Genomic DNA, 15,713 nt, shown 5'->3' with positions numbered 1-15,713 from the left:
AAGACACCTACTGTCGAGAATCAAATCTACAAAGCTATCATATTTTGGTCATATAACATGCCATGTGTCACAGTCCAAGACCATCCTGTCGGAGTGTGTAGAGAAAGAGAACAAGAGGCTGAAATAGATATTTGTGTACTGTCGGCATCAAAGAATGCTCTGGAAACAAGAACCTGGTTGGCTGAATGCATGCAGCACAACAGAGGAAGCTGGATCGTCTCGGCAAGCTAACGAAGAAAAAGCGGGATAATTTTTGTAGAGCAGTGTTTAAAGTTCTGGCAGGCCCCATCAGTCATATTCATTAACTTCAATAAAGTTCTTTGACAGGACTCATGAGGAAGATCACTCAAGAATGGAAGATTGCTCAAGAACGGAAGATCGCTCGAGGACGGAAGATCGCCCAAGTATGTTCTTTCGTCAATATTTTCAAGATTTTGTACAGAAGACTCCAGCAACTGTGCCAGGATAGATACTGGTTTCGCTAAATATTTTTGCATCATTTCTGGTGTATATCGAGGTTATATCCTCTCACTCCTCTTCCCGCTGGCGACTGACTATGTGATAAAGAAGATATCTGGTGGAAACACTGCAGTAGTATGGTGCAAGGAAACGGAAATACATTGTGATCGGACTTTTACCGATTACATCGTACAACTAGAAGAAACAAGAACTAGGCTGCAAGAACGACAACCAAGCTCAAAGAACAAGTAGCAAAGACAGGGCCAAGAATTCAATGTGAAAAGATCAAGATGATGTAGATTAATTTCATGATCCAACCTTTAATTTTTTTCGGATAGCAAGTTGTGAGACCCGTTGATAATTTCTCCTTCCAGCGCAACGTACTCAGTAGTGGTGAAAGCACGAAAATATGTAAAAAATAGAATTGTAAAAACAGAGGTTATGTTTCATAACATGCACCAAATCTGAGTAATAGCAAGCACCAGTGAAATAAAGATTCGACTATATAAAGCAATAGTTCAGCCCATGGTTCTGTATAACAGTGAGACATGAAAAATGTCAGTGAAGGTTGCCAGAAAGCTGAACGCATTCTTCAAAAAATGATTGCGAAAGCTCTTCAAAATAACTTAGTAAGATTGAATTACGAACGAGAAAATCTTTCGGCGAAGTAAATCTCAGGCATTGCAAAACATCACGGTACTGTGCCGGTCTCACCTGGCGGTTCACATTTTACACCTGCCAACCACAATGCATGCAAAGACTGAAATGGCATAGACATCAGAAAAACGAAAACAAGAAAAAAGGCCGGTCCAAGAACACCCGGCGCCAAACATTCTATGAAGACGTTAAATGCATGAAAACCTGGAGGTTAGGAGTGGAAAGATCAGAGACATATCAACCCCACAAGAGGAAGCTTGTTGCCTTATGAGTCTCGACGTGGAATGACCTGAGTCAAAGTCTTTTCCTGGTAATAATATAAGAATAGTTGACAACACCAAAAGACTTCAGCCAAACTACACCCTTATATTTTATATCGTCATTGTTGTTGTTATATATATATAGTATTGAGTATTAAAGGAAGTAGTGAGTATTTAGTATGAAAGATTAAGAAAATGAGAGAGACTGAAACAACGTGTTAACGATACAAGATACTTTATTCGACTCCCGTTGTTGTACAAGTTAATTGTTTTGGCGGGAAACAAAGTGAAAGTCCTTTTATCAAGGGAGACAATGGGCGACGTTGATTGTTCATGTTTGTTGTGATGATTATATAACATCTTCCTTTTTTTTTTTTTTTAAATTTTTTTAATATCATCTGTATCTACAGGGAATAATTATTCGTCGTCCACTTTTTGTGGTTTTATTATTTTGTAGTGTTGAATTCTGTAGTTGTGCTGTTTTTGTTTTTTCATGCGTGTTTGTTGACTTTGGAAATATATTTTCATAATCTAATTCTTCTGTTATGCGAACGTGTTCGTTTGTTTTAAGAATATGTTGTCTATTTCGTTTGACTGTATTTCCTTCCTCTGTTATTACTAAGTATGAACGAGGTTGCTCTAGTTTTTTAATTATTTTGCCCCTTCTAAACCAATTGTTGTTAAACTTAATTCTAACCGTGTCGTGTGGTTTTAACTCTGGGAGTTCTGTTGTAATGTTTGATTTCTTCTTTTCGTGAGGCCTGATACCAATTTGTCGTGTAGTATGTTTGGGAGATTTGTTCGCAATGTTCTATTCATTATTTGATTTGCAGGGGATGGTGCACCATTTTGTAATTTAGTCGTGCGTAATGCTAAGAGCGCTAACTGAGGTTCTTCGTCACTTTTGAATGCCTTTTTTAGCGTCTTTTTTATTGTCTGTATTTTCTCTCAACCATGCCATTCGCTTGATGATAATGCGGGCTTGTCTTCGTGTGATGAAAATGCCAATTTTTTGCAAATTTTTGAATTCAGCCGAATTGAATTCTGGACCGTTGTCACTTACAACTGTTTGCGGAATTCCGAATTTAGCAAAAGTTTCTTTTAATTTTTTGATTACGGTTTTTGACTGGCAATCATTTATTTCGTGTAGATCAAAAAATCTTGTTGTATAGTCAATAATTGTGACATACGAATTTCCAGACAGGTGAAATACGTCTGTACCCACTTTGGTCCATGGTGTAGTAGGTATTTCATGATTTATTAGTGGTTCGGCTGCTTGTTGATTTTTGTAGTCAATGCAGTATGAGCATGTGTTAATCATGTCTTTGATTTGAGCGTTAATGCCGGGCCAGTATATACATTCCTTCGCTCTCTCTATGCATTTTTCGATACCCATGTGTCCGGTATGTATTTCCTGTAGAGCTTCTCTACGTAATGACTTAGGTACAATTATTCTTGAACCTTTTAGAACGAGACCATTGACGATTGATATTTCATCACGAACGGAGACGAATGGTTTGATGTTTATTGGTATTTTGTCTTTTGGGGGCCATTCTGTTCTTGTATATGTGACGAGTGTCTGTAGAGACGGGTCGTCTGCAGTGGCTTCTTTATACTCGTTTAATTTAGTGTCGGTTATGGGGTAATTTTTTATTACTGCATGAATGTGCGATTTCATATCTTCGTCTGATACTTCTGGAGTATTTTGCTCAAGGTATGCACGTGATAGGGTATCTGCAACAATTGATTCTTTACCAGGTATGTGGTTTAGGTCAAAATCATATCTTTGTAATGTTAGTAGAAATCTTTGGATTCTGGGGGGGGGGTATTTAGTGATCGATTTTTTAAATATTTGCTTCAACGGTTTATGGTCATTTTCGATTCTGAAATGAGTTCCGTATATAAACTGATGAAATTTCTTGCATGCGAAAACTATACTGAGAGCTTCGCTCTCTATCGGACAGTAGTTTTGTTCCGCTTGAGTTGTTGCACGAGATGCAAACGAAACAGGTAGCCATCTTTCGTTGTGTTTCTGCTCAAGTATCGCTCCGAGCCCATGCTTACTAGCATCTGTAGTTATTTTTATTGGTAGATCTGGATCATAAAATTGTAGCACTGGTTTTCTGGTAATCATTTCTTTTAGCTTTTTTATTGCTTCGATTTGTGGTTTGTCGAATGACCATAACGTGTCACTCTGTAGAAGCTGGCGCAATGGTGCTGTGACTTCGGAGTAATTAGATAAAAATTTACATAGGTAATTTGTCATACCTAGGAATCTTTGTAATTCTTTTTTACTTGTTGGCAGTGGCATGTGAATGATTGCTTGTACTTTGGTTGGATCTTGTTTTATCCCTTCGCTGGTTAATATATGCCCAAGGTACTTGATTTGTGATTCATAGAAGATACACTTTGATTTATTTAACTTTAATCCGTGCTTTCGGATTCGATCGAAAACTTGTTGTAGTCTATTTGTGTGTTCTTCTAAAGTGTTGGACCAGATTATGATGTCATCCTGTGAATTTCTTGCTCCTTCTATGCCCTCTATTATTTTTGAAATTTCTTTTTGGAAAACTTCACTGGCGCTGTGAATTCCAAAGGGTAGTCGTGTGAAGCGATACCTTCCAAAAGGTGTGTTGAACGTTAAAAGATGGGAGCTTTCTTCGTCAACTGGAATTTGCCAGTATCCATTAGATGCATCGAGTTTTGAAAAATATTTAGGGTTATGCATTTGTGCAAAAATGTCCTCCGCTGTAGGGAGTTTGAAATGTTGCCTTTTTATGGTTTGTTTAGATTCTTGGGGTCTAAACAGAGTCGGAGTTTTCCGTTGGCTTTTTCAACGATGACTAGGGAATTTACCCAGTCTGTAGGTTCACTAACAGGTTTTATGATATCTAATTCTGTCATTCTTTTTAATTCTTTGTTGAGTTTTTCTTTTATAGAAAAAGGAACCGATCTTGGTGGATGAATTACAGGAGTTATTTGTGGATCCACTGTGATATGATGTGTTATTGACAAAGTGCCGATTTCTCCGAAACAGTCTTCATATTTTTCTAATATGTCGTTTTTGTTCGACGAATTTATTTTTGAAATTCTCTGAATCAGGTTCAGATCTTTAGCTGTCTTTGCATCTATAACTGCGTGCGAGTTTGTTTTTGCAACAATGAATTTTATTTGCTTTGATAATTCTTTGTATTTAATGACTGCTGTGCATTTTCCTAGCACTTTTATAGCTGTGTTATTGTAAGCTGATAATCGAGTTGAGGTTTTTTGCAGTTGTGGTTTTGGAATTATATTTCTATATTTTCTGAATGGCAGTACGGTTACGTCTGCTCCTGTATCTATTTTGAATGTTACATTCGAGTTGTTCACTTTTAGTTCGACCGTCCAAATGTCTTTTGGAGTCTTGAACTTTTCGATTTTGTGCACGCGGGAATTATTTGCAGTGATCATTTCGAGTACATGTGTATCGTCATCTGATTCATCGTCGGTATGTATCTCTACTTTATGTACAAATTTTCTTGATTTGCACATTTTTGCATAGTGTCCTTGTTTCTTGCATTTTTCACATGTCTTGTGAAATGCTGGGCATTTATTTCTTTTGTGATTATAACCACAATAGTGACAGTTAGTGACGTAGTGTTGACTTGGCGCTTGAAACTTCGCGGGCTTTCTGTCACTTCCGCCCTGTTCGTTTTGATGTCTGGATTGCATATGGCGGGTAATTTGAGTTTTGGCGCCTTTTCTGTCGTGTTGACTATATACCCCCGCGAGATTTCGTTATCTCTTGTTTCGGATGTGGCATTTAGCATCCTTGATTGAAGTCGTGTTTGCTCTGCACTCTGACCTGCTTGAATTGTTTTTTGTAGGTCTAAATTTGGTTCTCTCAATAATCTTTCTCTTAATCTCATGTCTCTGATTCCACATATCAGAATATCTTTGGTGAGACTGTCTGTGAGGTTGCCGAATTCGCACTGTTGTGCCTTTTGGCGCAACTCTACTACATACTCATCGAATTTTTGATGTTCCGCTTGTCCACATGTGAAGAATTTGTGTCTTAGGAAAGTTATGTTTTTCCTGGGTTCACAATATGCATCGAATTTTTCGATTACTGTCTGAAGGTTCATTTCTTCGTCGGGTGAATCGAAATCCATGTGGAATGGATATCTCGGCCTTTGGAACCGATGCAAGTTAAAAACATTGAAGTTTTTACTTTGTCTGGCTTCATGTCACTTCTGTTGCTATTAAAAAGAGATGAATTCTTTTTTCCACTTTTTCCATGCTGCGGCTAGATTTTCCTGATTAAAGTCTAGGTCTTTTGGATGCGGTAAATTTTCCATTTCGTCTTGAAGTATGATTTCAACTTCTTTTTTCCTTTGGTTTCTGTATTTTGGGTTCTTTTAGTATTCTGACACCATGTTGTTGTTATATATATATAGTATTGAGTATTAAAGGAAGTAGTGAGTATTTAGTATGAAAGATTAAGAAAATGAGAGAGACTGAAACAACGTGTTAACGATACAAGATACTTTATTCGACTCCCGTTGTTGTACAAGTTAATTGTTTTGGCGGGAAACAAAGTGAAAGTCCTTTTATCAAGGGAGACAATGGGCGACGTTGATTGTTCATGTTTGTTGTGATGATTATATAACAGTCATAGCTAGAACTTATGTCACCCGGAACGATACTTAGAGTTTGATCCGCACTTCTCACTCCCAGAAAAAAACAAAAACACAACACAATACATCAAATATACCATCTCTAAAAATGCAGTCCGAGAAGCACCGTCTCCAAATTTCTCTTTAGCTCTGCTAGTAAAAACAAAATCAATACCTGTCAAATACTAGAAGACAATTTAACCGATTTTATTTCTCCCGAAATTGATGGTTTTGAGCTTGTTAGAAGTTATTACTATATACTGGGGTAAAGCAGCGAGATGGCAGAATTGTTAGCACACCGGGTAAAATACTTTGCGGTATTTCGTCCGTCTTTACGTTCTGAGTTCAAATTCAGCCGAGGCCGACTTTGCTTTTCATCCTTTCTGCGTCGATAAAACAAATACCAGTTGAGTATTGGGGTCGATATAATCGACTATGCTCCTTCCCCCAATTTCAGGTATTGAGCCTTTCGTAGAAAGGATTATTTGCCAAGGCAAAGCAGCAAGTTGACACAGTCGTTTGTGGATCGGACACAATGCTAAATAATATTTTTTCTGACTCTTTATATTCTTGGCTCAAATCACGTCGAAGTTGACTTTGCCTTTCATCCTGTCTGGCTCGATGAAATGAATTACCTGTCTACTACTGAGGTCGATGTAATCGAATCATCCTCTCCCTTCAAACCGTGCTAAAACTGAAACCTTAAGGCGGCGAGTTGACAGAATCATTACTGGTTAGCGGCATTTCTTCCAGTTTTTTACATTCTGAGTTCAAATTCCACCAAGGTCGACTTTGCCTTTTATCCTATCAGAATGGTCGATAAAATAAGTACCAGTTGAACACTGGAGTCGATGTAATCCACGGATCTTTTCATTTTCAAGGCCTGATTTGTCAGATTTTTCCTACTTAACCAAACAATTTGAAACTTCGTATACTGGTAGAATGTGTCAAAAGAAAACATAATTGTAAACCAAAATGAAAACGGAATTGTAATTTCTAAGTTTAACGTTGTTTAATAATTAGAATTTTAACCAATGGTATTCGGTCTTTCGGCTTCATATTATTTACTCCGTCTCTTTAGACGTAAACGGCTATTTTGCTGACGTAGTTAACATACGTGAAATGTAAACACCCTGTTACCGTATTCCTTTCGTTTTTATTCACATTTTTTTAAATATATAACTTATATATTATATAACTAACTTAGTTTTTGTAAATTTTCGTATATTTTTTGTGATTTTTATTCCTTACTTTATTCGTGTAACTTTTTATCTTTAGCAATCTTTCGTTTGTAGTAGACCTTTCCGTGATAACTGAAATTTTTTACTCGGTGTATGTGTATATGTATGTATGCATGTATGTATCTATGTATGTATGTGTATGTATGTATGGCCGATTCAGTGTTTACATTATTTCGAGTTAAAACGAAAGATTACTTTTGCTATGTAGAAAATAATGAGGTTGACTCAATGGAATAATGACAGTGATCGAAGATATAGACAAAATTTTTTTTGGTAATCTTTCGTTTTAACTCGAAATAATGTAAACACTGAATCGGCCATACACACACACACACACACACACACACACACACACACACACACACACACATACACCGAGTAAAAAATTTCAGTTATCTCTCTCTTTCACACATTACTCTCTCTGTCTCTTCACACACACTAACAGAAGTACTTCACTTACACAACATACTTTCTGTCTCCCACACCCCATCAAACACACACACATACACACACATGTACATCATTGCTACAGACCTACGCACAGCTGTCTACGTCACAAAATAGCTTTCTACGTCACACTAAGATAATGCAGTTAATTATTTCAAATGAAAACAAACAATACGATTGGTTAAAATTCGCAGATTTAATCTGTTTAAAGTTATAAAATACATTTTTCTCAAATAAACAAGTTGAAACTAGTGTTTTCTTTTGAGACGCTCTACCAGTATACGAAGTTTCAAATTATTTAGTTAACTAGAAAAATCTGACAATCAAGCCTTGAAAATGAAAAGATCCTAATCCACAAACCTCCTCCTCGAAATTGCTGGCCTTGTGCCAAAATTTGAACCCAGGTAGCGAGCTAGCAGAATGGTTGCCGCACCGGGCGAAATGCCCAACAACATTTTATCGGCTTTTATGTTCTGAGTTCAAATTCCGCCGAGGTCGAAATTTCTGGCTTTGTGCCAAAACTTGTCGTAGATATTTCTAAAGTTGTAAAGACGCGTGGCCTAATGGTTAGGATGTTGCACTTACGATCGTAAGATTGTGGTTTCGATTCCCGGACCGAGTGGTGCGTTGTGTTCTGGAGCAAAACATTTAATTTCTCGTTATTCCAGTCCACTTAACTGTAAATGGGTTCCAGCAATAGCTGGAAAATCAACCCCGGTACGGAATGGCCTCCCGACTGAATTCTCATTCACTTATATGTCATGATGACCGTGTTAAACCCCGGCTTTATGAGTCCGAAAACTGACATACTTAAGTCTATATATTTAAGATGCCAGAGACAAATTTCACGTGCATAAAAAGCTGTCAGGGCTCATCTGTGCTAAGAAAAATAACAAAGCGTTAATTTTACGACTATACAACTATACAAATTATATTAAACTAAAGGGTTACTTGTTATATGAGGGTTTATATTGGGAATATATGTAAGGTGGGAAGGTGGCGAGCTGGCTGAATCGTTAGCACGTCGGGCAAAATGGTTTGCAGCATTTCGTCCGTCTTAACGTTCTGAGTTCAAATTTAGACGAGGTCGACTTTGCCTTTCATTCTTTCGGGGTCGATAAAATAAGTACCAGTTGAGCACTGGGGTTGATGTAATCAACTTACTCACTCTCCCAAAATTACTGGCCTTGTGCCAAAATATGAAATCAACATTGGGAACATATATTTTGTTAGTGTGGATAATTTTCAAGTAATGCTATTTCATGGTATTTATACAAAACTGTTTAATAAATTATTTCTAAATCTCTCAAAGAGAGAGATATATTCAGTAACAGTGCTTTAAAGTAAAGACTATTTGCCAACATAATATGGCAGTCTTGGATGGGACGATTGTTACTTTTGTTTAGCCCCACCCAGCACTGGATGGGGCTGCTGAGCTCCGCTCTTCGAAAATATAAGGACACATATATTGTGTCGTATAGCCAGCAGGAAAAGATGCTTTCTGGGGCTAGACAAGAATAACAATCGTCCCATCCAAGACTTCCACATTATGTTGCGTGCATGAAGTGGATTCGATCCACCATAGCCAAATTTAAATTAACACTGCTACAGAACTTTTCCCACGGTGGAACAATGGTTTTTCTCTGACAGCAGTTTTACATTTTCCAGATGTCTTTAGCTAGACCGAAATAATGTCTTCACCACTTGATCCTTTCTAACCTCTTCTACTTCACCAAAAGCTAGAATAAGAGATAACAAGACCACCAACTAAATATATTGTTCTCAATGGTATATCTATCCTTCTGGATCTTTATATAAGCAAGCACACCCAAGCAAAAAGGGAGTTAGTAACTTGTCGGCAACTGAACGAGGCAGTTCGTGACGACTCAATTAGTAAGGAAAGGACTGCTAGAATATAATGGTCAGTGAGAGAAATAAAAATTCCTACCAGCAACTTCAGACAACTTCCTACACCCTGTCACTCTCACTAGCTCGAATTCTGTTCTCTTACATCATTCTGTCTGTCTCCACAATTACTACTAAACAATGAAGAGAACTCAAACTCAAACATTCTACTGCATCTAACTTTCGCATGCTTTTGGATTTATCAGCCTGCCCATCGAGGCAAGGTATTGTAACGTAACGGTAAATAAACATTTCCTTAAAACTTCATGCATTGTTCATCTTACACATTTTACAACTTGCCGTTTTAATAGCAAACTCTTATCGTCACAACTGCTGACTACGGCATCGTTCATCATATTGTTTACCAATCAACTTCTCCCGTTACAACTGGTGACCCTCGAACAAGAACATTGCAGCCTTCCTGAGAATCAACCGTTACATGTCGTATAGCCAGCTGGAAAAGACGTTTTCTGGGGCTAAACAATCGTCCCATCCAAGACTGCCACATTATGTTGGCAAATAGTCTTTATATTAAATAAATTATTATTCTTATTTTAGTGTCCTTTGTCTGAAATCTTTCGTCACACGTCCTGTGACCTCTTCAGCGACTCACCATCCCACGTGTCTCTTCCTGTCCTGTTTAGTCCATTCTCATTAAAATAATAATAATATTAACTGGAACTGCTCATGTACTGAGAAGAGCACTGTCGCTGTGAAAATAACATCCATCCATGAATTTATTTATTTATTAATTTTTAAATACATATTTTATCTGTGAATTTGCGCGTGTAATCTGGGAATGCATACAATGCCCTTCTCTGCCCTAGGTGTATGGAAAACACTCGGCGAGAAACGGAAGAAAATTTGAAGAAAGAAGGAAAAAAACAATAATAATAATAAAGCTGAAGTGAAGAACGAGTATATAGTACGCGTGGTTATTTATTAAATAAATACAAATTTTTAAGATAAAAACATGTATTAAATCGAAGTATGATAAATACGAACTTCTCGTTTGTATATTTGCAATATGTTTTACCAATTATTTCTAATATAGTCACAATGTTAATAATTTCGAAGGAAGAAAGTTAGTCAATAGCAACCACAACAGATGAAAGTCAATATTACTTCGGTGGGATTTGAACTCAGTCGTAAAGAGCTGTAATAAAGAGCGCGAAGCATTTTCTTTGACGTTCTAACAATTCTGCCAGCTTCTCAATAATACGTAACATTCTCTGACGAAGCATTTGAACTGTAGCATAGCTAAGTGGGGGAAAATAGTGAGAAATTGGCTCAAACGCGTGTTTTCTACAAGTGGTCACATGACCCGGACACGTGATGGTCGAGTTCTGGTTTTAGCGCGGGAAATTGTTTGCTTACCCGCTTTTCTTTAGTGAGGTGCAAAGACGGTAGAGTTAGGATTTCGGCAGAGAGGAGAGTTATTTGCAAGTAGCCTTGACGCGTTACACCAATAAGCAGAGCGGATTCGAGAGACCACCAACTAAGTCACGTCACGTATTTCTGTTCCCATTGTACCCAGCAAACGCCACCAAGTTCCAACTGTATATTTTCTTCATTCAAGATGTCTCAACATTTGCTGTACCAATTCGCAGATAACTGCAACTTGTTTTCTTGTATTTCTTTCCACTGTTATACCCGACTCATTGGAACCAAGAATTGTAACTATAGCAGGGCCAAAGCTATTCTAATCAACCCGCTAAACTTTTGGGGCCTGCTCTATAAACTAGTTTTAGTCGATCCCAGGACTTAAGGTTTTTTTTATTCAATCGATCTCTTGCCGAATCGCTACATACTACGAGCTCCTTTCATTTTCCGTCTACTAAGTCCATACACAAGACTTCAGAACTTTAGTAGAAGACATTTCTCCAAGGTGCCAATCAATGAGACTGAACCCGGAACCTTGTGGTTGGGAAGCAAACTTCTTACCAAACAGCTATGCCTGCACCTAATTAAATTTCTTCCAAACTCTTGTATTATTAGAAATTTTCACCAGATTAATTTTAAATTTCCTACATCTTTATTATTAATGTTTTCATTTAAAGAAATGAATGCAATTTTCATCATTATCATCATTTATGTAGATCCGCTAGGTTCTGAGTTCAAATTCAAGGTCGATTTTTCCTTTCATCCTTTCGAGGTCGATAAATTAAGCACCAGTGAAATTCTGGGGTCGATTAGTCTCCTTCCCCACAAACTTCAGGCCTTGTGCCTATAATAGAAAGGATCACTAGATCACTTATGTAGATGTGCCTTGAGAGAGAGAGAGAGAGAAATAGAGGTCATAGTGGTGATAGCGGCGGATTGTTACGGCTGAGATCTTACTCGATCAGGCAGTAGTAGAAAGAACCATTCCTAGCACAACCGGCATATTATCCTTGTCGTCACTAATATTATCAATACAACCTGCGGTGTTAGTCTAACTGGACCAACCAACTTTCTCTTGATAGTGGAAGGTTAGGAAGAGTTGAGAGGACCAAAATATTGTATTAAGCCATCCAAAACCCTCTAACTCTTTCGATACACATAAGTATGCGCATACACACACAGAAGAATTGAATTGAAGTGATGTTGATGATGATGACGGCGAGGAGGAGGAGGAAAAAGAGAGGATGATGATGATCGCGACGCCGATGATAATTAAAGGTGTGATTGTCGTCGTCGTCATCGACATCGTTGTCACTGTCGTCCGATCATGATCAATCAATAATATTTAATGGCATATCAGTTACAGCTTATGCTTAACTAAAGATAAGCAAAAATTGAAATCTCAATCATAATGAGGGATCAAAAAGCTGCTTTCAAAGTCTGCCAGTTTCATTGCTTGTTGAAACTTATCTTCGCTTAAGATTCCCCTGGCTGAAACAAACACGCGCACACAGCCAACCACCCACCCGCTCACACGCACGCGTGGGCACACATACACGCAAGCATAAAGAAAACGGGAGCGAGGGGGACGAAGAGAAGAGAATAAAGTCTTTATTTTGATACTAAGTGTATTTGTGTCAGGGAGAGAACGATTAATTAGTCACCTCCCTGAGACAAATCTTAGCCAATAATGGCCTGTAATTTAAAACTTCTATCAGAATTAACAACAGGGCATCAGGATAAAGATTTTCCATCAATCAGAATTTCCAAATGAACGAGTGTTCTCGATTTCTCGAGAGCTGAGTCTGTAGAATTCAGGCAAGATAGCTAACAACCGCTGATATTGTCAACAGTTAAACACCGTGACAGAACTTTGACGACTGATTAGCAGGGAGAGGAAAGAGAGAAAGAAAGATAAAGGAAAAAAAAAAGCATATGCTTTCCTTAAGAAATCTAGATTTACGTTAATTACCATGAATAACTCACATGAATTTACGAGCTGGGAACATACCTTCACAGGTATCTTATATGCTGTTTTTGGTAAGTTCTATTCCCCCTTATTTTCAATATGATAAGATTATTAGTTTTGGGTTCTGTGCTCGTCTCCACTAAAAGTTATGTTCGTTGAATTATCCAACTATTTTCCTGTTACTCCCAAATAAAAAAATAAAAAAAAAAAACACCGAAGGATTCAGCTTGACCTCAATTCCCATTTGCCCCCTTCAACAAGATGTATCCCCTGAAAAAAAATATACCACTGAGAGAATCTCTGTTTCGTTGCTCGTCCCACCATATATATATATATACATACTCTCTTTTTAATTCTGTGGGAATCATAGTCGCTTCGAGTGAAAGGAACAAAATATTCAACCCACAAGCTATACCTAAGCATTCTACTATTCAACTCTTTTTGAAAAGTACCAAGAGTAGAGAAAAAAAATTATCTTCGGAAATACTTCTAATACATTGTTTTATGAAGAAAAAAAATAGATAATTACTATGCTTTAATTGGAAACCGCTATGTTTACATTCAGTCACACACGCATATATAATCATAACATTGATATATTGTCCCAAGTATTTTAAATTCATATATATATACGCACACACATACAATTACAGCGAAACTTGAAAGAATTTTCTGATTTTTTGTATATTATATGATTATTGAGCTAGTGAGTAGTGTGAAAAAGAAATATTTGTCTATATATCATGAAAATGTCTTTTGAAATTCTCAATTATTTTTGGATTAAAGGATAATCAAATTTTGAATTATTAAACTTAAAATTTGATAAACCAAATTGTTAAATCAGGGGAGGTAATTCAACGCAAGAATATGTTGCGTCCTTTATTGATGTGCTAGAATTGGTAGAAGAAAAAAAAATTGTTTTGTTATTCACAGTTGTTACAGTGAACTTAATTGCATAAATATTCCACATTAAAATACAAATCCCAAACCGAAGACAACACAATCACGAGCGAAAGGAAAAAAGAAAGCAGAAAAACATCAAATCAACACGAAGTGTATCAATCGGTTGCACATCATTGGTAGAAGTATCGGAGAATCGAAATCTGCGAATCGATTTCAATTCCAGATCGTTATTATTTATTTAAGTTTGCTTGGATACGGAAAATGTGCAAAAAAATCTCAACTTTTGTTTTTCTTTCTTTGGTTATCTTTGATGAAAACTGCGTAGTTAATGTGCTGCTTTCCTCAAAGATCAACCAACTTCTAAACATGGGTATCTTTATGCGGTCGTCCAACCTGCTAGAAATCGCAGCAACATCTTTCTTAGATCAAATCCTTTCGTTAAAGTGAAAGAGAACTCATTATTACGCTCTGGATGCATTATACTTGGGAAAAAGACGGGATATACTTGTTAGCATACCTTCGATCGTAGATTTGTTAGATCAGGGTTAAGGAGTAACTACAACAAATATTCATTATTCAAGCCTATTATTACCTTATTGTTTTAGGTCGTGTTCCGTCCCGTTTCTTCATGTTAACAAGTTTTTCGCTTATTAATTAATTAATTTATTTATATAAATGGCTAACATAGCATACCTACACAAGTGTGTCCCACCATCGACTTTGTTTCTTCATAACTTTCATAAAATTTTCCGTGATATTTTCCGTGATATTTTCTACAAATACTTTTCAGATGGCGTAGATTCCAATTATTTCAGAAATTAATGTGAAAAAAAAAGAAAAGAAAAGAAAGAGAAATATTGGTGGACACATATTTTTTTTTTTAACTTTTAAGTTCCATTTTGTAGAGATTTATATGATGTGTGTCAGTATATATGTGTGCGCGCTCATCCAATTTTCTGTAAGTTATGTGGAAACAAAGTCGGAAGCGGGACACATTTATGTGTGTCTGCTGCTAACTCAACATCCATTCATGTAAGTAGTAAAATTATTTACTGCAAACAAAACAGAAAACACAATAGTAAAATAAATTTGGGAAAATCAAAGAAAAGAAATAAGTACCCGAATAAATAAAAAGGCATGCCTGTTCCTTCAATTATACATTACACCAGGGGACGCGATATTTTCATCATCTTATTCAATCTAAAGACTAGGTGTTAACTTGTTTAAAAGGTTTATTCTCTATCAATAGAACTGATACAAACATATTCTGTAAATGAACTGTGCTATCTGCAGTGAGTATATTTGACATGGTTTTTATGGCTGGATGCCCTTCTTAATGCTGGCATCCAGCCATAAAAATCATGTCAAATATTCTCACTGTTGATAGCACAATTCACATGAATTGACTTTGTTTCCTCAAAACTTTCAGAAAAAATCAAGATAGGCGTAGGAGTGGCTGTGTGGTAAGTAGCTTGCTTACCAACCACATGGTTCAGGGTTCAGTCCCACTGCGTGGCACCATGGGCAAACCTGTCTACTGTGGGAATGAAGCCTGAAATTTTGTGGGGAGTGCAAAACTGGTATTTATCTAATCAACTCTGAAAGGATAAAAGGCAAAGAGGAGCTTGGCAAGTTTTGAACTCTGAAAGTAAAGATGGACAAAATGCCACTAAGCGTTTGGTCTGGTGTGTTAATGAATTTACCAGCTTACTGTTTTACTGCCAGCTATTATAATGACTTGCATGCAACAATGTTGTTCAAACATAAAAGCAGTCTTATCATCCGTCCAAGCCTTCAATTTCCATGTTTTTTTTTCCTGTAAGATTCTATCTAG

General features: G+C 36.9%; 1 protein-coding gene across 1 annotated transcript in view; it reads left to right on the top strand.

Annotated features, from left to right (window-relative positions):
* Positions 1 to 12,682: 12,682 nt before the first annotated feature.
* Positions 12,683 to 15,713, top strand: part of LOC115213418 (retinochrome-like) — a 46,907-nt gene continuing 43,876 nt past the window's right edge. Inside the window, exon 1 of the mRNA XM_036503993.1 lies at positions 12,683 to 13,047. Within this exon, the coding sequence (XP_036359886.1) occupies positions 12,981 to 13,047 (67 nt within the window). The 5' untranslated portion in view covers positions 12,683 to 12,980. The remainder of the gene's footprint in view (positions 13,048 to 15,713) is intronic.

The sequence above is a fragment of the Octopus sinensis genome, linkage group LG6 (genome assembly GCF_006345805.1).
Source record: "Octopus sinensis linkage group LG6, ASM634580v1, whole genome shotgun sequence".
NCBI lineage: Eukaryota > Metazoa > Mollusca > Cephalopoda > Octopoda > Octopodidae > Octopus > Octopus sinensis.
Note: the sequence above shows the minus strand (reverse complement) of the source record. Positions and strands in the feature narration are given on the sequence as shown.